Source organism: Lissotriton vulgaris, chromosome 1_1 (assembly GCF_964263255.1).
Source record: "Lissotriton vulgaris chromosome 1_1, aLisVul1.2, whole genome shotgun sequence".
Classification (NCBI taxonomy): Eukaryota; Metazoa; Chordata; class Amphibia; order Caudata; family Salamandridae; genus Lissotriton; species Lissotriton vulgaris.
In genome coordinates this window covers 76,152,044-76,174,849 of record NC_141685.1, presented here as the reverse complement: position 1 = coordinate 76,174,849, position 22,806 = coordinate 76,152,044, and the positions used below count along the sequence as shown (strand labels likewise).

The window sequence follows — 22,806 nt, the reverse complement described above, 5'->3', positions numbered from 1 at the left end:
ACAGGCTCAATAGAATGAATGTCCAGTACACTGCTTATCTTGCTAAGAAAATGTACTTTACTCACACAGTTGCACCCAATACTAAATTAATAAGAAACAAGTCAATGTCTCTGGCCTGTGAAGTTGGCAGGTGCTGCGCTTATTCATGTATATCCATCTCCCCCTATTATCAGGTTCCTTCTCCCTGTTCTTATCCCCTCTTCTCCTATAGTGGATTTTAGGAGTGGCATGAATACAGTACAGGTGCGGTTCATTCACCCCAATGCGTATGTGCTCTCAGTCCTAAGTGTTTATCCCCTTCACAGGATGAGTCAGCCCTGTCAAGGTCCCTTTCCATCTGCCCAGCACTCAACGGACATGCCGGCACACTCGAGAGAGCAGTGGCCTACCGACAAGCTTTTGTTGAACTCTTTCGTCCTGGGTGCATGGCTGCATTTAGTAGGGTACCCACTCATCCTTTTCATTGCAGTTGCCTAAAGATCAGCAGTCCCAAGGTATCGCGGTCACACCTGGCCTGTCGGTAAGAGCAGCCCCTCAGCACCCTCCCCACAGCAGCAATTGAGCCCACCCTGTGGCCGGCTGGACCACAGGTGTAACCTCAGGCAGGGTTTTCGACACTTGGGAAGTTCTAACAGGGTGAAGCATTGTGTTTTCCCCCAGTTAGTAAAAAAAACAGCATAAGTCTTGGCTGCTTCTGCTGCAGCCAAAGTCTTGTACAGCTTTTCAGTCTACCGGTAAATCCAGGTGCAGAATAACCTCACAACTGATAATCAGGTGGAATTAAATGAACACATGAAAGTAAGCCTTAATTTCATTGCGCTTGATTTGTAATCAGGGCCATGGTTGAGGGATAAGTCTAGGCATAGGCCTCGGAACACACATTGGATCAGCGTGAAGCTGGGGCTATCAATCGAAATCCCAGATACCAGAGACAAGTAGTGGGTAACTCAGGGCAGGGGAAAACAACTGTTGTCCATGGAGGGGACATTCCCGTCCCAGAAATCTACATTACAAATTAATTAATAGTATTTCTATGTATCTGTTTTGTGCCAGCCCATATGACTTTAAAACTTCACAGGGGGGGAGGGTGGGTGTGTTCTGTTTTGGGGTGATACAGGGAACCCCTATGGATGGTTGGCTAGATTCTGCTCCCAACTGATTGCCTGTATTGCACTGAAGCCTACTTTGTATTGCCTGAACGACCGTTCGCGGTCCTTGTATCTTGTTCCTATTGAAAACTTAATACAAGATTTATAACATAAAACTTCACAGGGTACATGTAACCTTTGTAAACTTACTAAAATTGTGAAAATTTTAAAAATCCTCTCCGGTTACCATTCTACTCTTTGCTGTGTTGGAAAACTATTTAGAAAAGGGGGTGGTGATGAACAGAGTGTCTGAGTTAAACAGACCACTCTTACCCAGTCCAAAGATCAGGGCTTGATCCATCACCGTTATTTATCTCACTGCCCCATCCCAGCTCAGAACCTGGCTATATGCGAATCAGTCTGTCCCTGTCCCAGTGCATCATGGGAACAGGGCAGACTAAACTACCAAGCCAATTCTTCACCAGAAAGGAGACAAGCTACCGGGGACCGGTTTCTGGCATTTCAGCCTTCTTCGGCCCGGCTTGCTTGAATCCTGATGGAGCAGTGAGAAAGGGACTCATGTCTGAGTATACCCTGCCACACCTATAGTGGCCAAAAACAATTTAGAAAAGGGGGTGGTGATGAACAGAGTGTCTGAGTTAAACAGACCACTCTTACCCAGTCCAAAGATCAGGGCTTGATCCATCACCGTTATTTATCTCACTGCACCATCCCAGCTCAGAATCTGGTTATATGCAAATCAGTCTGTCCCTGGCCCAGTGCATCATGGGAACAGGGCAGACTAAACTACCAAGCCAATTCTTCACCAGAAAGGAGACAAGCTACCCTTCCACCATAAGCGTGGAAAGGTATTCTCAGATGTGAGACCCTTGCTCATTGCACCATCAGGATTCAAGCAAACTGGGCCGAAGACGGCTGTAATGCCAGAAACCGGTCCCCGGGAGCTTGTTTCCTTCCCAGTGTAAGAATTGGCTTTTGTAGTTTGGTTTGCCCTGTTCCCATCATGCACTGGGACAGGAACAGACTAATTTGCATACAGCCAGGTTCTGAAACTGGGATGGTGCAGTGAGCTAAAAAACGGTGTTGGATCTAGCCCTGATCTCTTGACTGGGTGAGAGCTTTCTGCTTAATTCAGAGACTCTGTCCCTCACCACTCCTTGTTGTAAATATTTTTGTCCACCCTAAGCGTGGAAGGGTATTCTCAGATGTGAGACCCTTGCTCATTGCACCATCAGGATTCAAGCAAACCGGGCCGAAGACGGCTGTAATGCCAGAAACCGGTCCCCGGGAGCTTGTTTCCTTCCCAGTGTAAGACTTGGCTTTTGTAGTTTGGTTTGCCCTGTTCCCATCATGCACTGGGACAGGAACAGACTAATTTGCATACAGCCAGGTTCTGAAACTGGGATGGTGCAGTGAGCTAAAAAACGGTGTTGGATCTAGCCCTGATCTCTTGACTGGGTGAGAGCTTTCTGCTTAATTCAGAGACTCTGTCCCTCACCACTCCTTGTTGTAAATATTTTTGTCCACCCTAAGCGTGGAAGGGTATTCTCAGATGTGAGACCCTTGCTCATTGCACCATCAGGATTCAAGCAAACCGGGCCGAAGACGGCTGTAATGCCAGAAACCGGTCCCCGGGAGCTTGTTTCCTTCCCAGTGTAAGAATTGGCTTTTGTAGTTTGGTTTGCCCTGTTCCCATCATGCACTGGGACAGGAACAGACTAATTTGCATACAGCCAGGTTCTGAAACTAGGATGGTGCAGTGAGCTAAAAAACGGTGTTGGATCTAGCCCTGATCTCTTGACTGGGTGAGAGCTTTCTGCTTAATTCAGAGACTCTGTCCCTCACCACTCCTTGTTGTAAATATTTTTGTCCACCCTAAGCGTGGAAGGGTATTCTCAGATGTGAGACCCTTGCTCATTGCACCATCAGGATTCAAGCAAACCGGGCCGAAGACGGTTGTAATGCCAGAAACCGGTCCCCTGGAGCTTGTTTCCTTCCCAGTGTAAGAATTGGCTTTTGTAGTTTGGTTTGCCCTGTTCCCATCATGCACTGGGACAGGAACAGACTAATTTGCATACAGCCAGGTTCTGAAACTGGGATGGTGCAGTGAGCTAAAAAACGGTGTTGGATCTAGCCCTGATCTCTTGACTGGGTGAGAGCTTTCTGCTTAATTCAGAGACTCTGTCCCTCACCACTCCTTGTTGTAAATAGTGTTGGAAAACTAGCTCAAATTTTTCAAAATTCTACATTGATTTGGCTTGTGAATTATATTTTTGCAAATCTACATGTATTAACTATGTTATTTTAATACTACAGGTGATGGAAATTATAAACGAAGAAAGCAAGATTTAGCACCAGGCAACTGAATGTCAATACCATAAGAAGGATTGTTTAAATAAAATTAAGGACATCCAGCGTTCTGAGTTTGAAACAGTTTCCAAAATCTAGGTGTGGTAAGGAACTTTTAGCTGATAAAAGTACTGTTCCTGTAAGTGAGTTTTCCAACTTGGCGTTTCATTAACCCAGAGCAGAACCATATCAGAGCACACAGCATCAGAAATAATGTAGAAAGACCAGTCTCTTCAGCATCCTCCTCTGAAATAGTACCAGAAAGACAAATTGCCTCAGCATGACACAATAATGTTCATCTAAAGACTCATCCAATTCCTGAGAGGAAGCACACGCTGGATAAAAGAAAGTTATAACAAAAGGTTTCTTCTGCAGACCATCAAAGAAAAGACACTGAAAGAAGACTCTGAAGCTGAAAGCACAGAGATTCAAAATCACCCTTGCTCAAAAACCAGTTTTATCTAGTGACGCAACTTTGAGACTTTCTGCCTCTGGATATAACACCTGGACTAAAACTCCTCACTTTAACGAAACCCTTAAAAATTCACCACTTTATTTTCTTCTTGACCATCTCAAATATATATTTCCTTTTTAATGTGTACTGTTCTGTAATTCTATGTAAATTGCCTCAACATTATCTGTTGTGCAGGAGTGATGTGTAAAACTGTTAAATATAAAAACAAATTAAGTGAACACTGTGGTGTCATATCTAATGTAAATAGATCTCCATCATCTAAACTAGAAACTTTGCTCAATGTATAGGAAGGTTAACAGGAATGATGTTCTGCAACTGATGATCCACAATACTACTGTGCATGTTCTAACGTCCTTAGTTACCACCATTATGTGAGTGCAAAAAGGTACTTAACATGTAATCAGTAAATATCTGATTAAAACCTTATCACTGCTTTGCTAAGAACCTAACAAATGAATGTGAGAAAAACTTCAGTTACAAAATAATTTTCTGCCGGACAGGCCATAACCTAAAGCCCAATATCTGCGAAAAACATTATAGGTCTGCTTCCAGATATATTTTGCTCAATTCAAGTGTTACGAAGATTACATACAATTTCTTTTAGAGATTAATGCTGAACATTATTTAAACAAGCCCTGGCTCTAGAATCTGGTTCACTCTTACCATGGCATAAAAGCAAGAGAAAACCAAACTTGGAGCATTAACTCTACAAATTAATATTATAAAAACATGGACTGCAAGAACTAAATCAGTGTTTACACCAGCTTCGCTCATCGCACAGTAACCCAAACTAGGGAAAAAAGAGATCAGTGCCAAAAAATATTCAGATGAAAATCTCACCTCACTGAACATGTGAGAATGCACACTAGGGAAAAACTCTCTCAGTGCTCTGAATGCCCAAAAAGTTTCAGCCGTAAATCTTATCTCACTGAGCATTTGAGAATCCACACTGGGGAAAAACCTTATCAGTGCTCTGAATGCCAGAAAAGGTTTTATATCAAACAGAGTCTTTTCCGACATGCAATAATCCACTCTAGGGAAAAACCTTATCAGTGCTCTGAATGCCAAAAGAATTTCAAACATAATTTTCTTCTAACTGCACATCTGAGAATCCATACTGGGGAAAAACCTTATCAGTGCTCTGAATGCCAGCAAAGGTTTCGTACTAAACAGAGTCTTTCTCGACATGCAGTATCCCACACTGGGGAAAAACCTTATCAGTGCTCTGAATGCCAGAAATGTTTTAGTGAAAAAAGAAGTCTCATCCTGCATACAAGAACCCACACTGGGGAAAAACCTTTTCAGTGCTCTGAATGCCAGAAATATTTCCGTGACCAAAGTGGTCTCACTCAGCATACAAGGACCCACACTGGGGAAAAACCTTTTCAGTGCTCTGAATGCCAGAAATGTTTTAGTGGCAAAAGCAGACTCACTAAACATACAAGAATCCACACCGGGGAAAAACCTTACCAGTGCTCCGAATGTCAGAAATGTTTCAGTGAAAAAGGCACTCTTATTCAGCATACAAGAACCCACACTGGGGAAAAACCTTATCAGTGCTCTGAATGCCAAAAATATTTCAGTACCCAAAGCGGTCTCGGTGAGCACACAAGAAACCACGCTCGGAAAAAACCTTATCAATGCTCTGAATCCCAGAAATGCTTCAGTGGAAAAAAAAGTTTCACTCAACATACAAAAACCCACGCTGGCTAAAAAGCCATAAGTGCTCTGAATGCCAGGAATGTTTCAGAGTCCAAAGAAGTCTCACTCAGCCTACAGGACCCCACACTGGGTAAAAAACCTTATCAGTGCTCTCATAAATGTTTCAGTGACAAAAGCAGTCTCACTCAGCATACAAGATCTGACCCTGAGGAAAAACCATATGAGTGGTCTGAATGCCAGAAATATTTCAATGACCAAAGCGGTCTCACTAAACATACAAGAACCCACACTGGGGGAACCTTATCAGTGCTTTTAATGCCAAAAACTTTTTTTTACCATGAATCTCTAACTGAACATGTGAGAATCCACACTGTGAAAAAACCTTATCACTGCTCTGAAAGACAGACAAGATTGAGAGTTGAGATTGTTACAAGCACCATAAGCAAACACACACGATCCGAAATGATCATCAGTGCTCTGAATGCCAGAAAAACTTCAATTTTAAACACAATCTCACTCTACATGAGCAGACGCACACAGGGAAAAGTGAACGACAGAAATTCCTCTCTAACCATGGGAGACTCCATTTTGGGGACTGCCAGAAAAGATTCATTCAGAAAAGGTATCTCATTCTTCATCAGAGACTCCACAGTGGGGGGAAAAGTTTTCATTGCGCCGAATGCCAGAAAAGCTTCTATCTGAAAGCCATTTTTATGTAACATGAGAGAATCCACACTGGGGATAATCCTTATGAGTCCTCGAAATACAAGTAAACTTGTAGTTACAAATTACTTCCCACTTGACATGAACAAACTCACACAGTGAAAAAGCCTGATGGATGTTCTGAATGTCAGATAAGGTTTAGTTTCGAATGCAGTCTCATTCCACGTGAGAGAATTTACTCTGGACTAAAGCCTTATTCATACTCTGAATGCCAGAAAAGTTTCAGTCAGAAAGTCAGTCTCACTACAAATGCATCCACACCAGGTGAATAGGAACCCGGATCCTGAGTTGCAGAACAGCTTTCAACGCAACCTCACTTTACATAAAGAGCGAAAATTGTAATTGCAATAGGATTCATCCAAAAAATCTTGCAGGATAACTTAGGCTGTCCACATGCAACCTCTGGAGATATATCAGGGTTTGAAAAAATCAACTAAGTGCCACAAAATCCGTAATTTAAGTATCGGAAAGTTACAATACTCTCAAGGTCTCTACTCGACTCAGAAATGTTAGTGCTTGAAAAAAATCAACAAATTGCCACAAAATTCAAAATATGAATGTATTAAATGTTTTTAACCCCAATGGTTTCTACTCACCCTTGTTTGTTAACATGACTAAAATATATATTTTGGGTGCAGTGTTTTGTACACTTGTTAACATTATTGAATATAAAATTGTCATCATAAAATACAACAGCAGTCAATCAATCAATCAAATATTTGTGGAGAGTGCTAATCACCAGTGCGGGTCTCAAGGTACTGAGGGGTGGGGGGGGGTTTGCAGCTACTGCTCGAACATCCAGGTCTTGAGGAGTCTCTTAAAGGTCAGCAGGTCCTGGGTCTGTCACACCTGTATGGGGAGGGTTTTCCACGACTTGGCCGTGAGGTAGGAGAAGGATCTGCCACCAGTGGAGGACCTGTGAATGCGTGGAACGTCAGCCATGGCGAGGTCGCCGGAGCACAGCTGGCGATTCGGTGTGTAGAAGTTGAGACGCCTGGTGAGGTATGCTGGTCCGGTGTTGTGGAGTACTTTGTGAGCTTGAGTGAGGAGCTTGAAGGTGATCCTCTTGTTGACGGGGGAGCCCACCAGGTCTCTCAGGTGGGCAGTGATGTGGTTGTGGCGGGGTATGTTGAGGATGAATTGTGCGGAGGTGTTCTGTATGTGTTGGAGTCTCTTCTGGAGTTTGGCTGTGGTTCCCGCGTAGAGGGCATTGCCGTAGTCCAGTCTGCTGCTGACCAGGGCCTGGGGGACCACCCTCCTAGTTTCGGTGGGGATCCATCTGTAGATCTTGCGGAGCATGCGAAAAGTGTTGAAGCAGGAGGAGGAGACGGCGTTGATTTGCAGGGACATTGAGAGCGATAAGTCTTGGTTGACTCCCAGCTTGCGTGCGCGGTCGGTGGGTTTGGGTGTGGGTGCGGTTCCCAGTGCGGCTGGCCACCAAGAGTCGTCCCAGGCAGAGGGGGTGGATCCAAGAATGAGGACTTCTGTCTTGTCCGAGTTAAGTTTCAGGCGGTTGGCCTGCTTCTAGGTGACGACTGCCTTCATTCCTTCGTGGAGGTTGGTTTTGGCGGTGGCAGGGTTATTGGTGAGAGAGAGGATCAGTTGAGTGTCGTCGGCGTAGGAGACAATGTTGAGGTGCGAGCGGACGATGTTGGCAAGTGGAGCCATGTAGACGTTGAAGAGGGTGAGGCTGAGGGATGATCCTTGGGGTACGCCGCAGATGATATTGGTTGCTTCGGAGCAGAAGGGCGGGAGGCGGACCCTCGGGTTCTGTTGGTGAGGAAGGTCATCCAGTCCAGGGTTTTGTTGCGTAGTCCGGCGTCACTAAGGGTGTGGTGGCAGACGGTGTCGAAGGTGGCTGAGAGGTCCAGGAGGATGAGGGCTGCGGTTACGCTGTTGTCCAGTATGGTCCTGATGTCATCTGTGGCAGCGATAAGGGCGGTTTTGGTGATGTTGTTGCTGCGGAAGCCGGATTGGGGCTGGTCCAGGATGTTTTTTTTCCTCGAAGAAATGGGTCAGTTGCTTGTTGACGATCTTTTGATGACTTTCGCCGGGAACGGGAGGAGGGAGATGAGCCGGAAGTTCTTGAGGTCCTAAGGGTCCACTGTGGGTTTCTTGAGTAGGGCGTTGATCTTGGCGTGCTTCCCGCTTTTGGGGAAGGTGGCGGTCTCGAAGGAGCTGTTGATGATATTCCGAAGTTGGGGGGCGATGATGCGGCCTGCTTTTTTGAAGATGTGGAGAGGGCAGGGGTCGGTAGGTGAGCCGGAGTGGATGGTGTTCATGATCTTGATGGTATCCTTGTCGTTGACGTGGGTCCAGGAGAGCAGGTGGTTGGTGAGGCTGGGGGGCGTTCATTCTGCAGTTTTGGCGGCTGTTGGGAAGGTCTGACTATTGAAGCTGTCGTGGATGTCTGCGATCTTGCGGTGAAAGAAAATGGCTAGGGAGTCGCAGAGGTCTTGCGATGGCGGGATGTTGTTGGAGTTGGAGCTGGGGTTGGAGAGCTCCTTCACGATGTTGAAGAGCTCTTTGCTGTTGTGTGCCTTGTTGTCAATGCGTTCCTTGAAGGTGGTCTTTTTGGTGGCTCGGATGAGTTGGTGGTGCTTGCGGATTGCGTTCTTAAGGGCTGTGTGGTTTTCCACTGTCTTTTCGTGGTCCCATCTTTTCTCGAGTCTTCGGCAAGTCCGCTTAGTTTTCTGGAGGTCGGTGGTGAACCAGCTGGCCTTTTGGCTGTGCATCTGTTGGAGGGTTTTTTGATCAGGGTGAGAGTGTTGGCGCAGTCGTTGATCCATTTCCTGAGGTTGCTGGCGACTGTATCTGTGTCCGTGGTGTTTGTCGATGGGTCCCGAGCGAGGTTGGTGATGAGCTGGTCTTCTGTGACCTTGTTCCAGCTGCGGTAGGGGATCCTTGGCTGGTGGTGGTGCAAGGCGGGTTTCTTGAAGGTGTAGTGGATGCAGCGGCGGTCAGTCCAGTGGAGTTCGGTGGTGTGGCTGAAGGTGTGTGGTTGCTGGCTGAGAGGATGGGGTCGAGGGTGTGACCGACGGTGTGGGTAGGGATCGTGACGAGCTGTTTGAGTCCAAGGTTGGCGAGGTTCTCAAGCAGAGCGGAGGAGTTGCTGTCATTGGCATTCTCGAGGTGGAAGTTCAGGTCACCGAAGAGGATGTAGTCTTCGGACGCGAGGGCGTGCGTGCTGACTATGTCGGAGATGGTGTCGATGAACTGTGGCCGGGGGTCTGTAGACGAGTGTTCCTCTGAGGGTGGTGTTGGGGTCGGTGTGGATCTGAAAGTGTAGGTGTTCAAAGGCGCTGGAGCTGTCTGTCCTGCAGGTCGAGACTCTGAGGGTTCTTCTGTAGACGATGGCGATTCAAACAAATTACACTTGATAACGCTCTTTCTGGTGGATACTCCTTTACCTGCAGATTCCTCACCTGGTGAATATTCCCCAGGAGCCAGACTGAATCCTGAAAGCTGAAAGGAGAATTGCTGCACCTTCGTAGATGACTTTGTGCAGCTCAGTGTCTATGCCCTTCTGCTCCAGAAGTGACGATCGGAGCCGCATCTAAGCACTACACATGAGAATAAACACTGGGGTCCGAGGGTTTGATTATATCACTGGCCTATATCACATATGCAGGCCCTGGGCAGATGTTAATTCACCATTTGTATCATGAGTAGAATTCAGACGAGGCCTTTTCCTTTCTAATAACTCAAATTGTATTCTCAGCAGCAAGTGTATATATACACATTTGTGAGTGATGACGGTGTGGTGCTCAAGGTGAAAGTGATATGATAGAACAATCTGATCCACATATACACAGAAACAGGGCCGAACATTACTTTTGTACAATACAAGTTAAGCAAAGCTTATTCTTAGAAGACCTAGTTCATGTAAAACAGTCCCTGTATAGTTGATGTTTCAACCATTCGTTAATCAGTTATTTATCATGGTCTCATCAGTACAGTAGATTGCCACCTCTCCCGTATACCTCTCAAACTGTATTCATTACTCCTCAGTATGGGATTTTCTGTATCACAGGCCAGCATTGCCAGGAGGAAGTCAAATTCAACGAAGCAGTTCCAGTGCCCCGTTCGCTTGACCAAACACCTGAAGCCATTGAATCTTCTGCTTGCTGTCAAACAAGTTTGAGTCTGATACGTCCTGATGAGATCCTTGTAATTGACTATGTTGTCCGGGAGAAGCTGCACCAGCCCTCCTCTGATGGTGGGCAGGAATGCCATGAGCACCGAGCAAAATGTTTGCAACTCCCAACAGATTGATGTGGAGTGAGGCTTCTGCCTGTGACGAGGGTCTTCTAATCTGCGCCTCTCCTGCAAGCCTTCCCAACCCAGAAGTGATGCATTTGCCACCACTGTTAAATCTGGGTGGAGTAGGGAGAGGAGTCTGTCGCTGGCACAATCTCAGTTGCTGGACAAAATGTTAGATTCTGAATCCAACAGGGTGACTCTGTGTCAGGAAGGACACAATAAAGAGGTTTTGCGGCTGCGCCCGCTGTAGCAGCAAGTGACTCAGTGGCGTGTTGTCCCTCATGTCGTGGACATTGTCTTTGTGCGCCATGTCCATGAAAGAACTAGCATACCTGTTGGGTTTGCAGTGGGGTCTGGCATTAGCAGAGTTGACAAACCCTACTGTATCCACTGAGGGGAGAACATTTTTGATGAAATTGCTTGGTGGGGGCAAACAGGTCCAAGAAATGTGCTGTGGCTCTGCTTTCTTTAAATCTGTCTAGGGCTTAGTCCTCTTTCTTGTTTAAAAGACACAGCCATTGAACGGCAGGTCCATTAAAGATGCTTAGATGTCTTCAGAGAATCCTATATACCTAATCCAGTTGATGCACTGAAGTGCCACACTCGTGCCTATCTCCTTACCCAAGCAGTCAACCATGTCCAAGCTACAACGAATTACAAACTTTGCAGCAACACGTCCATCTCGAATAGCTTTTATTAGGATCACCTGCAGAGTTTGGGCCAATGTGGCCCACAGGGCATGATTATATTAGGAAGCATAGTCATTCAGACCCTCTAGGATTTGGTGATGTACTTAAAAAATCTCTAAATTACCAGTTTTTTAGCAAGCCTGCACTTTCTACAAAACTGCCTGTGAATGCAACCTCCTCCTTGTATTGGTCAAGCGCTCAACACTGGGCCAATAAAAGCAGGGGTCTCAGCAGCAGGTAGGTGAGGTGTTCTTTGTTTACTTACTCCTCACCTGCCTGCTGCTGTTTTGTATTCTTTTGGAGGGCCGCAGACACCACCACCTGCCGCCGGACTGGTGGACCTTCCTGGCTGCACCCTGGACTCTTCTGTAGCTGGAGGGGAGAAAAGACTGCACGTCTGAAACCGGGGCAGCGAAAAGATGATCACTTAGGTTTTCCCGGCCTGATGCAGCAATGCGCATCTGTATCCTGCAACATGTCTGTGCTTCCATTTCCTCGTCCGGGGCCTTAGGTGACCTGGGTGTGAAAATAGAAGGGAGCATGGGCCTAATCAAGGGGGGCGGGGGCAAATATAATCAAAATCGGGCCCACCTGGCCTATGGTGGTAAAAAAAACTATTGTGCCCAGAGGGCAGCTCTCGGGGCCAGTAAATTAATGCAGGGGCCTGCCTCCGACGAGCACACAGCAGGCACAGGGGGCTAATAATTTTTTTAATGAGTCAACTGCTCATGGGGTACGAGGCTGGCCCTTAGGGGCGATATTTTACTGAAGGTTGGGCCTACCCAAAGTTTCAGTGCTCCCACCACCCCTCAAAAGGCCAGGTTGAGTCACTGGCATGAGGCCCTTTGGTGGCTCCCGCACACCCCTTTTTGTAGAGTGTTGGAGGGTAGAATCTGGTGGTTGAAGAGCTCCTTGGCTGTCTGGTAACTACAATACACACATGCTGCTGCAAGGCTCCGGTCACTTCTGTACACTTCTGGGGAGATAGTGCTTATGTTAAAAATCAGAACCTTGTGGGCTGCAGTCCTATTTTTGAAGTCCGACTTGAGAAGGGAGGAAGTAATGTGGGTTGCCTCCCCCCACCCCACAGTTGGTATCATGTCTGTCCTATCTATCTTAAACAATTCTTCAAAGTATAGAAATGGGTCTCCTTTCCAGTAGTAGCCCAGCAGAAACTTGCCAATTTGCATTGGAGTTCTGTATTTTATTGTGTTTCCAAATATATAATTTTGTGGGTATTTAAGTGAGTACAATTTATAACAGTTTTGCAAAAGCTATCCAAATAATAATGTTTTTTTGAAGGCGGGGGGGAGTTGATTGTGATTTTGAGCCCTTGCATTCATGCTTCATCCTTTTTACATCTTGAGTTCTAATGCACACATGGCATTCCTGTTTAAACTGTATCCTTTTTTTGGTGTTTTTAAAACCCTTTTTCAAGAACCAGAATTGACGAGGTTTCCCTTCTCCATTGAGCTGTTTTAACCCTGCATTTGTGGACCTGTTGCAACCTGTTCCATATTTTCCATTCTTTGGCGCCACCAGAGTTGCATAGTGCTTGCTTCAGTATTTATTTCCCGTTTTTGTTGAGGTTAATTTTGGTACGAAGTCAGAGTTCTTTAGACACTTCTACTCTGACATTTGTCTAATCACGTTGAGTGGAGAACTTGGCCTTATGGGCCGAGCGGCGCAGGACACGCCTAAAATCTCCGGGTTCACCTGCCTTGCCAGAGACACGAGACTCTCTGTTAGGCGTAGAAAATCAGGTTTATTAGCTGCAGCTAAGCACAGTGGTCCTAGAAGTACACCAACGGTAAGTTCTCAGGAGACTGCCACTTAATTCTGTGGCGCACAATCTTTTATAGTATACATATTTACAATGCCTACTCCCAAAACATACAAAATTGACAAATAGGAAGAGTTTGAAAACAAGCTATCAAGTATCTTGAATACGCCCTTCTTTTAGACCCCATGTTCTCCCCTCCCCTCAAGTTAATCAATGCTAGTGCATGTAATTCAATTTGCAGGTGGCAGGACGTATTTGCGTGTTTCAAAGGATAGTTGTGTAATAAGAGAATACACGAAGAGAATAGCGAAGGCCAGTCAAATAAGATAAAGTAAGAAAGAATGGTGGGACCCAAACAGTCGACTAAGACAAGGATCAATCAGTCTCGACATGGATTAACGAACTCGGCCAGACCCTGACATCGGTTTCGTAAACAAGGACAAAGGGTTACCTTCTAACAGAGGAGACGCATAGCAGCTGGAAATGCAAAAACACTATGTTCGCCATGCAGCCTGAATAAAGGCAACACAAAATGGCGACTATCACAAAATGGCGGCTAGATACGGAGCGAAGCCGAAAACCACAGAACACTTTCCATCCCCATGTGGACAGTAGTCCCCAAAACCAACCCATCACAGACCAATCTCCTGTGTCCTGATGACTCGGAAATCACGTGTAACTTAGAAATGGCTTGGTATACTGTAGGGGCGTTATCAGGAATGTAAATGCAGCAACTAGAGCCAAACAATTTACAGACTCCTCCTCTATCTGCAAGGACAATGTCTAAAACCATTCGGTTTTGCAAAGTCATAAGGCGCCTGAAGTTCGGCTGTCAAATTACTCAAGGTTCCGGAAGTTACATTTATCGTAGCCTCAACAACACGAACTAGCTGTCTAATGTTCCTGCTATTGGCCATTGGGCCCCAAAAGGGAAGAAACCCTTTAATAAAATCTCCTCCCTCTTGTCCAGCTGTGTCTCCAGAATCAATAACCCCTCTGCCATATCTCTTTCTGTGATGACTTGAAGGAGCAGTATATGTCGGAGGAAGGAGGAAAGCCACGTAACATGTTCCTGAAAAATAGGCGGGAAGCCATGTATAGGCTCTATCATGACAAACAAAATATATACCTTGAGATGGTACTAGCGGTGAAGAAACCAAGGGTGAATAGATGTATTTATGGGAACAAACACTCCTTTCCTGTTTGTTCTTATTATTCTGACCGTTTATCTGCAGACATAAGTTACCTTTATGAGGTACGGTCCAAATTGGCAAAGATCTTCTTTGTCTAGACTTATCAGTAAGGCTAGTAACGTAACGAGTCACATTCCAACCATCATATGCTCGCTTCTCATCTACGGGAATCTTACCAATGTCGGCAATTTTAGCCATAGTCACTATTCCCTTTATCAAAGGACTATGACTAAAATCCTCTCCACCATTATATGGACCATCAGGAGGATATCGAAGTTGATTCTGGTATGCATTGGAAAACATAGCCAAATAAGCCCAAGCAGAACCTTCATAGGAAAATGGAAGGACTAAATATGGCATCCCTTTCTCAGCATTATGGGGCATGAGCCCACAAACCCAACAGTCAGTAGTGTTGACTACCAGTTGATGCTGATGTATTAACTGGATGAATGAATTGTTGAAGGATTCTGTTCCCCTAATTTGCTCATGATCTGGGAGTGTATAGAACTTATGCGGGGAGGTAGTAGTAGGAAAAGACAAGGAAACAGAAGTTAGAGCAGGTGTTTGCTGCATAGTGTGGGCAACCCAACCCACACAGGCTAATAAAATACATAAACATACTAGAATACACAATGCTACGTTACATCGATTAAACAATAATTTCTTCTACTTATTTCTCTTTACAATCTTGATATCATTCCCTTCCACTTTATTATCCATTCTCTAAAGGCGTTGCTCACGGTAATCTTCCTGGATCACTAAGTTGTGGGTATTAGCCGTCCTATGACACTGCAAGTCCTGCTGACCTAGGTCACTACTCAGGTCACAGCCTAAGACTCATACCGTGACCCTGCAACTTGATGGATAGTGGAAAAGGAAATGTCTTTCAACAAGAGTAATCAAAAGGAAAAAGGAAAACACAAAAAGTTCAGTTGTCCTTTAACAACCTAGGTCTTAGGTTGTACCGTGTCTTGCCAGGTATCGTTTGGTCTCGAAACAAAGTTTCTGGATTCGTTGTGTTCAGTCCCTTATGTGATGGTACAGCCTCTTGCAACATGTCGTCGTCTTCTTTCTCAGAACTTGTCCAGTCCAGGCGTGCACTACTGAAAGGTACAAACCGGGGTACTTTTTCACTTTCACAGTAAGCTATGCTTTCTTGGACCCACTGGTCGTAAGGTAAAGGCAAAGGTACCCTCTTACAGTGCACGCCGTGGACCCAGTTTTTCTTCCTGTCGACCTTCACTGCTGTACACGTAACCAAAAGCACTTGTCGCAGCGGCCCCCAACGAGGTTCCCGATTCTTCTTCCTCTGGAAGTTCCTTAAACAGACGTAGTCGCCAGGTTGGATGGAATGACCTGGATCTGAGGAAGCCTCCGGCAAAGTGTTTTGGACCTGTTGATGAATAACACGTAATTTAGTGGTGAGGTCATGTTAATATTCAATCAACAATGGGTATGGAATATTGGAATACTTTTTAGGTCGAGGGACTCCCCAGACATTGGCTGGACGCCCAAAGACGACCTCATAAGGGCTAAGTCCTAAACGAGAATGTACAGTTGTTCTTGTAGAGAGAAGTGCCAAAGGTAAGGCATCGGGCCAAGCGAGGCCCGTGCTGGTCTGAATCTTTGCTAATTTGAGCTTGAGAGTGCCATTATAAAACTCTACCAAACCCGCTGACTGAGGATGGTTTGCCGCATGGAATTTCTGCCTAATACCAAGACCCGCACACACCTGCATAATTTGACCAACAAATTCACTTCCATTGTCACTCCAGACAGTGCGCGGCAAACAAAACCTCTGGAAGAATTCCTTCAAAAGGACTTTGGCAGTGGACAAAGCAGTATTATCCTTTAGGGGGTAGACCTCTATCCATCTGGAAAAGGCACAAACCACCACCAGGACATACTCGAGGTTGTTGGAACGTTCCATATGAATGTAATCAATTTGTAATACCTCAAAATGATACGTATGGGGAGCAAAATGACCTGCCGGAGTTGGGGTTTCCTTTCCTGGATTATGCATCAAACAAACAATGCAGTGCTTTACCACGTTCTCCGCACATTTGGGGATACCCTCATTCTGCAATACTGGAGCCAAAAGTTTACATATCCCTTTCGCACTGATATGAGCTGGGCCATGAGACATAGTAACTACAAGTAGTACATAGGCATCTGGTAACAACCAATGTTGGTGTTCTGACAACTCCGTCCAACATCCCGTCGCATCCAACATTCCCCTACTCTCTCTCTCCACTTACTCAATTCCTTCTCTGTTGCTTCTTCTTGGATTTTCACACTTTCTATTGTGTCCTCACACATACCTACTTCTCTGACCCATCTTGCAGGACCTGCAACATACATACAACTCTTGACATCTTTTGCTGTTTCTTTCGCTACCTCGTCTGCAAAAGCATTCCCACCACCCACATCATCAGTGATCCTTTTATGTGCACTGCACTTTACAATCGCTATTTGAATAGGCAAGGCAAGTGCTTCGAGAAGGTCAGTCACCAACTGACCATGCTGTATTTTGGGTAACATGGGAAGTAAAGAATCCTCTTTTATTCCACAAACGACCAAAACTATGAGCCACTGGCTATCGGTGTAAACAGTCACTCTCTTTCCTTTAGCCAACACACACGCTCTCGTCAGTGCACTCAACTCAGCTGCTTGTGCTGAATTCTGTGTAATGCGTGCAGTTTCTACTACTGTATACAAAGTAGTAACAGCATAAGCTGCAGTCGTCTCACCATTAGGAAGTTTGAAACAAGACCCATCCACCCATAGGATCCCATCCGGGTCCACGAGTGGTGTATCTTCAAATCTATTCTGCCTTTAGTTTCCTCCTCTGTACGAAGAAAACAATCGTGCTGTTCTTGTGTATCTTTCTCTTCTGGAATAGGTAACAATGTTGCTGGATTTAAAACATGACATCGCTTGATATGTATGAGACTAGCCAAAAGCGTCAACTCATACATAGACAAGCGAGCACTCGTGAGATGTTGCGTTTTCGTTCTGTTCAAGAGAGTATCCCCTGAATGTGGTACCATAACAACAAGAGTGTGATCCAATACCAATCCAGCAGATTGGCGAATGGAGATCGCTGCTGCTGCTGTTGCTCTGAGACAACTAGGCAATGCCTTGGCTACAGGTTCCAATGTAGCTGAAAAATAGGCACATGGCCTTTGTTTGTCTCCAAATTGCTGTGTCAAGACTGACAACGAGCAACCTTCTCTTTCATGAACGTAGAGTGTGAAAGGCTTACTATAATCAGGAGTACCCAACACAGGAGCAGAACACAAAGCAGTACGTAAATCTGAAAAACTCTTCTGACATTCATCAGTCCAGGGAAGAGGTTGGGGTGTGTCTTTCAGAGTAAGTGCCAACGAGGGTTTAGCCAACAAAGAAAAATTCGGAATCCACTGTCTACAATAAGAGGTAATGCCCAAAAAGGCACGTACCTCCCTCTGTGTGGATGGTACAGACATTCATGCAATTGCATGAATACGTTCTGGGGTCAATCGCCTTCCCTCCTTCGGCAAGAGAGGACCTAAATAGGTAACGTTTTGGCGGCAATATTGTAATTTAGAAGGTGACACCTTATGATGTAAATCAGACAAATGGTACAAAAGCGAAACAGTCGCATTTATACAAATATCCTCTGAATCGGCAGCCACTAACAGATCATCTACATACTGAATAAAAGTAGCACAAGGAGGCAAAGAGAAAGCGTCAGGCTGGGATTTTAAATCCTGACTATAAATGGAGGGGCTCTCACAATAACCTTGAGGTGCACGCTTGATTCGAAAACTTCGGCCTCCGAGAGAGAAACCAAAGAGATCTCTACTCTCCTCAGCAATAGGAATGCTAAAGAAAGCATTTTTGAGATCAATAACTGGGAACCAAACAGCCGAAGCAGGGATCATTGTAAGCAAGGCAGTAATATCTGGGACAACAGGAAACTGAGGGACAACAATTTTGTTGACCTCGCGAAGATCAATCACAAAACGGTATACAGGAGGCTTAGAATGATCAGTACGATTAAGAACGGGCAAAACAGGACTATTGCAAACATTTCCTCTTGTTTCTTCAACCACACCCTTCTGGACTAAATCATGAACGATAGCCAATAAAGCTCTTTCGCCGTCGTTAGAAATCTTATATTGAGGAATGCGAGGCAATTTAACATCAGGCTTGACAGTGATCACGTAAGGTGGAATTTTGAGCAAACCAACATCATTCGGACCTGTGGCCCTAAGTGTAGCAGGAAGTAAACGCAATTCATGCGGCAGTTGATCCTTAGACAAATGCATAGGAGAAACCAATTTAGCACCCAAAGTAAGATGTACACCAGAGGGGGAACAATACAATGTGGCATTTTGTTTGGTTTTCTATGGGGGCGCACAAGAAAGAAGTCCAGAAACGTTGTCACTGTGTATATAGAAAAGTTCTTTATTTATTATTATTCATTCTTTTAAAAAGCAGTCACCGTGCAATTTACAACAAAATCAGCCAACGCGTTTCACTCCCTACCAGGGAGTTTCTTCAGGGCGACTAAAGTTTACACCGGTGGCGCACGCCCGGATCCTCCAAATTCTTAAAGAGAGTTTTTATTTCTTACTCCTGAAGGTTAAGTTTCCTAATTGTCTTGTTGGTTCCGTGGTTTTGATTTTCATTTAGGATGGTTCGAAGGTCTTCAACAAATCTCACGAAAAGGGTAGTGTGGAATCCCCTGTTAGCGGCGTCTCACGCTCCGGTGCTTTAAAATTCTGGTAAGGGAAGTCGTGTCGCTTCCTTCTCCCACAGTCGTTTGTTCGTTCCAAAATTGTGAAACTGCAAAAGTTTCCTCGATCGCCTCACAGTAACGGCATGGATGGTCCCAAGCTACTAAGGTGGAATTTTGAGCAAACCAACATCATTCGGACCTGTGGCCCAAAGTGAAGCAGGAAGTGAACGCAATTCAAACGGCAGTTGATCCTTAGACAAATACATAGGAGAAACCAATTTAGCACCCAAAGTAAGATGTACACCAGAGGGGGAACAATACAATGTGGCATGTAGACGTTTCAATAAATCCAAACCCAACAAATTCTCACCGCAACCAGTCGTTAAAATGAGCGGGGCTTCCAAATCATAAGGACCAATGGAAAGAGGCAGAGGGCAAGAAACCGGGTTGCGAACTGGGGCGCCAGAGAATCCTACAGAAACATTTGTTAAGCCAGACAAAGGTGCCCCAGGAAGTTTGGAGTGAATAATAGAACTCCTCATTGCACCAGTATCCAAAAGAAATGGCTCTGAAACACCCAATGCAACAACGTTAACATAAGGCCCATTCTGATCAACTGGAACTGATACCACTCCTGTGCTTTGTCCATGGCTGTCCTAGCTAGTATCAAAATCAGGATTTTCACTTTCTGTATAATAATCGTCGTTATAATATTATGCAGACTGAGAATTTTGCTGATCGAAATAATTCATAGTATTTTGAGGGGGGAAAGGAACGCTGATCCTGAGACAACGCACCTCACCCTCTATCCCTAGGTGCTGACTGAAAACCACCACGGCCTCGTGGCCCTGGGAGTCCACCATTACGCTGCAATAAAATCGGACAACTACTATTGAAATGACCTTCCTCTTTACAATAGGCACATTGATTAGGACCCAGCAAAGGTCGCGGAACAAAAGGTGTAGATTTCTGCAACAATCTTTGAAACTGTGGAGGCTGTTGCGATTGGCGCTGAGCAGAACGAGGGGGATAAGCTTGTTGCAAAAGAACCTTCGTTTTCAGTTCTTTAGTCTTTTTCTCCGCTCTATCCTTTTCTTCCTTATCCCTATTCTCGTAGTTCTGAGCAGTAGCTAATATCTGGGCGGATGAAGAAACGGCCCACGCACTCTCAGAATCTTTCAATTTATGCGATAATTCTGGAAGTAAATTAAACACAAATGTATCCACAAATAATCGCTGTCCACCTTCAGTACTCATATCTTGACCACTGTGGTCGATGAACGTCTCCTTGAAACGGGTAAAGAAATCGGAGACACTCTCATCTTTCTTCTGTTTACACGCAGCTAACTTATCCCAATTAACGCGTAAGGCAGGCATCATCGTTTTCATTAAAGTGATGATTCTACCAGACAATTCTGTAATCAAAGCATCAGGTTTAGCACCACCTACTTGTGCTGTATCCGCGGCAGTAATAGCAGCCCAATTACCACCTAAAGCCTGATCGTGATCTTCCCTGCGAATCCGAGCCCATAATGCTTGAGGGACTACATTTCCCATCAACATATCAATATCTGCCAAATTCATGATACCTGCATCAACAGTCTGGGACAGCTGTTTATAATACCCAGCAGGATTCTTACGAGGGTCAGGTAAAGAGTGTTTAAGCGCCAAAACTTCCGATCTTTTCCAAGGGACATGTACCCATATACGCTGAAAATGAGCTGGCACACCCTGAATAGCACCGGCCTGTGGGACCGCATCTCTCCATATCGGAGGAACTTCTCGCACAGGATAGTGTTTCATTTTACGCCGAACCGCAGGATCAGGTTCAAGAGAAGCTTGAGAGAAAAAGGAAGACCTAAGATTGGCAAGTGTCTGTACGGCATCCTCAACATCGGGACCCACAATAAGTCCTTTATCAAATTTATCCTGTATGTCAAACAAACCCTGAGGAGGTGAATCCAAATCCATATCTTCCCATCCTTTAAGAAGCGTATTACACATAACATTAAAAGCATATCTCTGCGTAGTCGTATTCCACTGAAGAAAAGTGTCCAAGATATCGCGCACACTGTACTGTGGACCACTCATGATCCAATTGTGAGCGAGAGAGTCTAACCTAACTCGTTCGTCGGAATCTGGAATTTGACTACGAGATTGTCTTCGGGACAAAGCAGGAGTAAAATTGAGAGACCCAAAGAAAGGTGATAAAAGACCAGAAACAGTATCGACTAGTCGTTTACGAGCTGTAGGAGAATCTGACAATAAAACAGGAGACAATATATTAGGCGCGGCAGGAGAAGGGCTAGTAGTTAGAAGAGAAACTGACGGTAAAGGAGACTGAGGTACAGAAGTCGGCGGCAAAGGAGGTGGAGCTGGAATTACTGGAAAAGGCAATTGTGGAAGATTCGGAGCAACCGGCTGAGCAGCAGGTAGCTGAACAATAGGTTGCAATGGGGGTGCATTAGCACCTAATACATAAGGTGGGGGTAATCTCAACAAATGCGACATTAAGGGATCTTCATCCAGATCTTTAGCATGTGGGGAAGTAGTCAACACAGGATAACATCTATCTATTGCCATACGATGCTGTCTTTCTGAGACTTCAATCATCTGATCAGTCTCATTATTCTTAAACTGTTGAGCAGCCTGTAAAATCGTCATATCTTGGGTTTTCTTATCTCTTTTTGCCTGTTTAATTTCTTTCTGTTTGGCTTCCTTACGCCATAGGCGGAAAGAGTCAAACATTGCGGCCGGGTTTTTCTCTTAAACAAAATTGATTCTAAGTTATCTAAGATATCAGGCTCAAAGCTACCATTTTGTGGCCACTGCAGAACACCATCTTTCTTTGTATATCGAATCCATGTTGCTTTAAAAATAATGGGACCAAGACCATGTTTCAAATAGAGCTCATAAGTTGAAGTTCCAACCGGAGGAATCGGACAAGAATCCTCTAGCTGGGAATCCCTAGTACAGTCAAAACAGCAGAATTTCCTAAACTTACTAAGCCCAGGGATTTCGTAACGAACTGGACTATTCTCAAACTTCAAGGGGGTTAAAAGCAATGGTCACAGTACAAACGTACTTACCCCTTGGCTTCGACTAATGCATTTGTCGAATAACAAAAACAAGAGAAAAGAGTGGGCGCTACCCACGAATACTAAACTAAATGTTTTCGCACGCCAACAGGTGTCCGCCTAACGTCTTGCGATACCAATCATCACCAGAGCGCCAAGGCAGGGCAGTCAGGGCAGCAGTCGTCAGCAGCCGTCGGAAAGGAGTAGCCGCGCTGCAAAAAGACCTTCGGTCCACTTCGACATACAGGGGTCGCTTGACGTGGTTTGCGATTCCTCCAGAATTTTCTTGCGAAGCTCCTCACGATCCTTGGGCTGAACCTCTACCACTGAAGCCGCCCACACGTTGGGACGCCAATTGGAGAACTTGGCCTTATGGACCGAGCGGCGCAGGGCACGCCTAAAATCTCCGGGTTCACCTGCCTTGTCAGACAGAGACACGAGACACTCTGTTAGGTGTAGAAAATCAGGTTTATTAGCTGCAGCTAAGCACAGTGGTCCTAGAAGTACACCAACGGTAAGTTCTCAGGAGACTGCCACTTAATTCCGTGGCGCACAATCTTTTATAGTATACATATTTACAATGCCTACTCCCAAAACATACAAAATTGACAAATAGGAAGAGTTTGAAAACAAGCTATCAAGTATCTTGAATACGCCCTTCTTTTAGACCCCGTGTTCTCCCCTCCCCTCAAGTTAATCAATACTAGCGCATGTAATTCAATTTGCAGGTGGCAGAACATATTTACGTGTTTCAAAG

The 22,806-nt window shown here is 45.1% G+C and overlaps 1 protein-coding gene across 4 annotated transcripts in view; it reads left to right on the top strand.

The window, feature by feature from the left end:
• LOC147737386 (uncharacterized) overlaps positions 1 to 6,900 on the top strand; it is a 117,472-nt gene extending 110,572 nt beyond the window's left edge. For all 4 annotated transcript variants that reach the window (XM_086928210.1, XM_086928141.1, XM_086928281.1 and 1 more), the window contains one exon: positions 3,426 to 6,900. In XM_086928210.1, the coding sequence (XP_086784336.1) occupies positions 4,792 to 5,646 (855 nt within the window). In that variant the 5' untranslated portion in view covers positions 3,426 to 4,791 and the 3' untranslated portion in view covers positions 5,647 to 6,900. The remainder of the gene's footprint in view (positions 1 to 3,425) is intronic.
• The last annotated feature ends 15,906 nt before the right edge of the window (positions 6,901 to 22,806 follow it).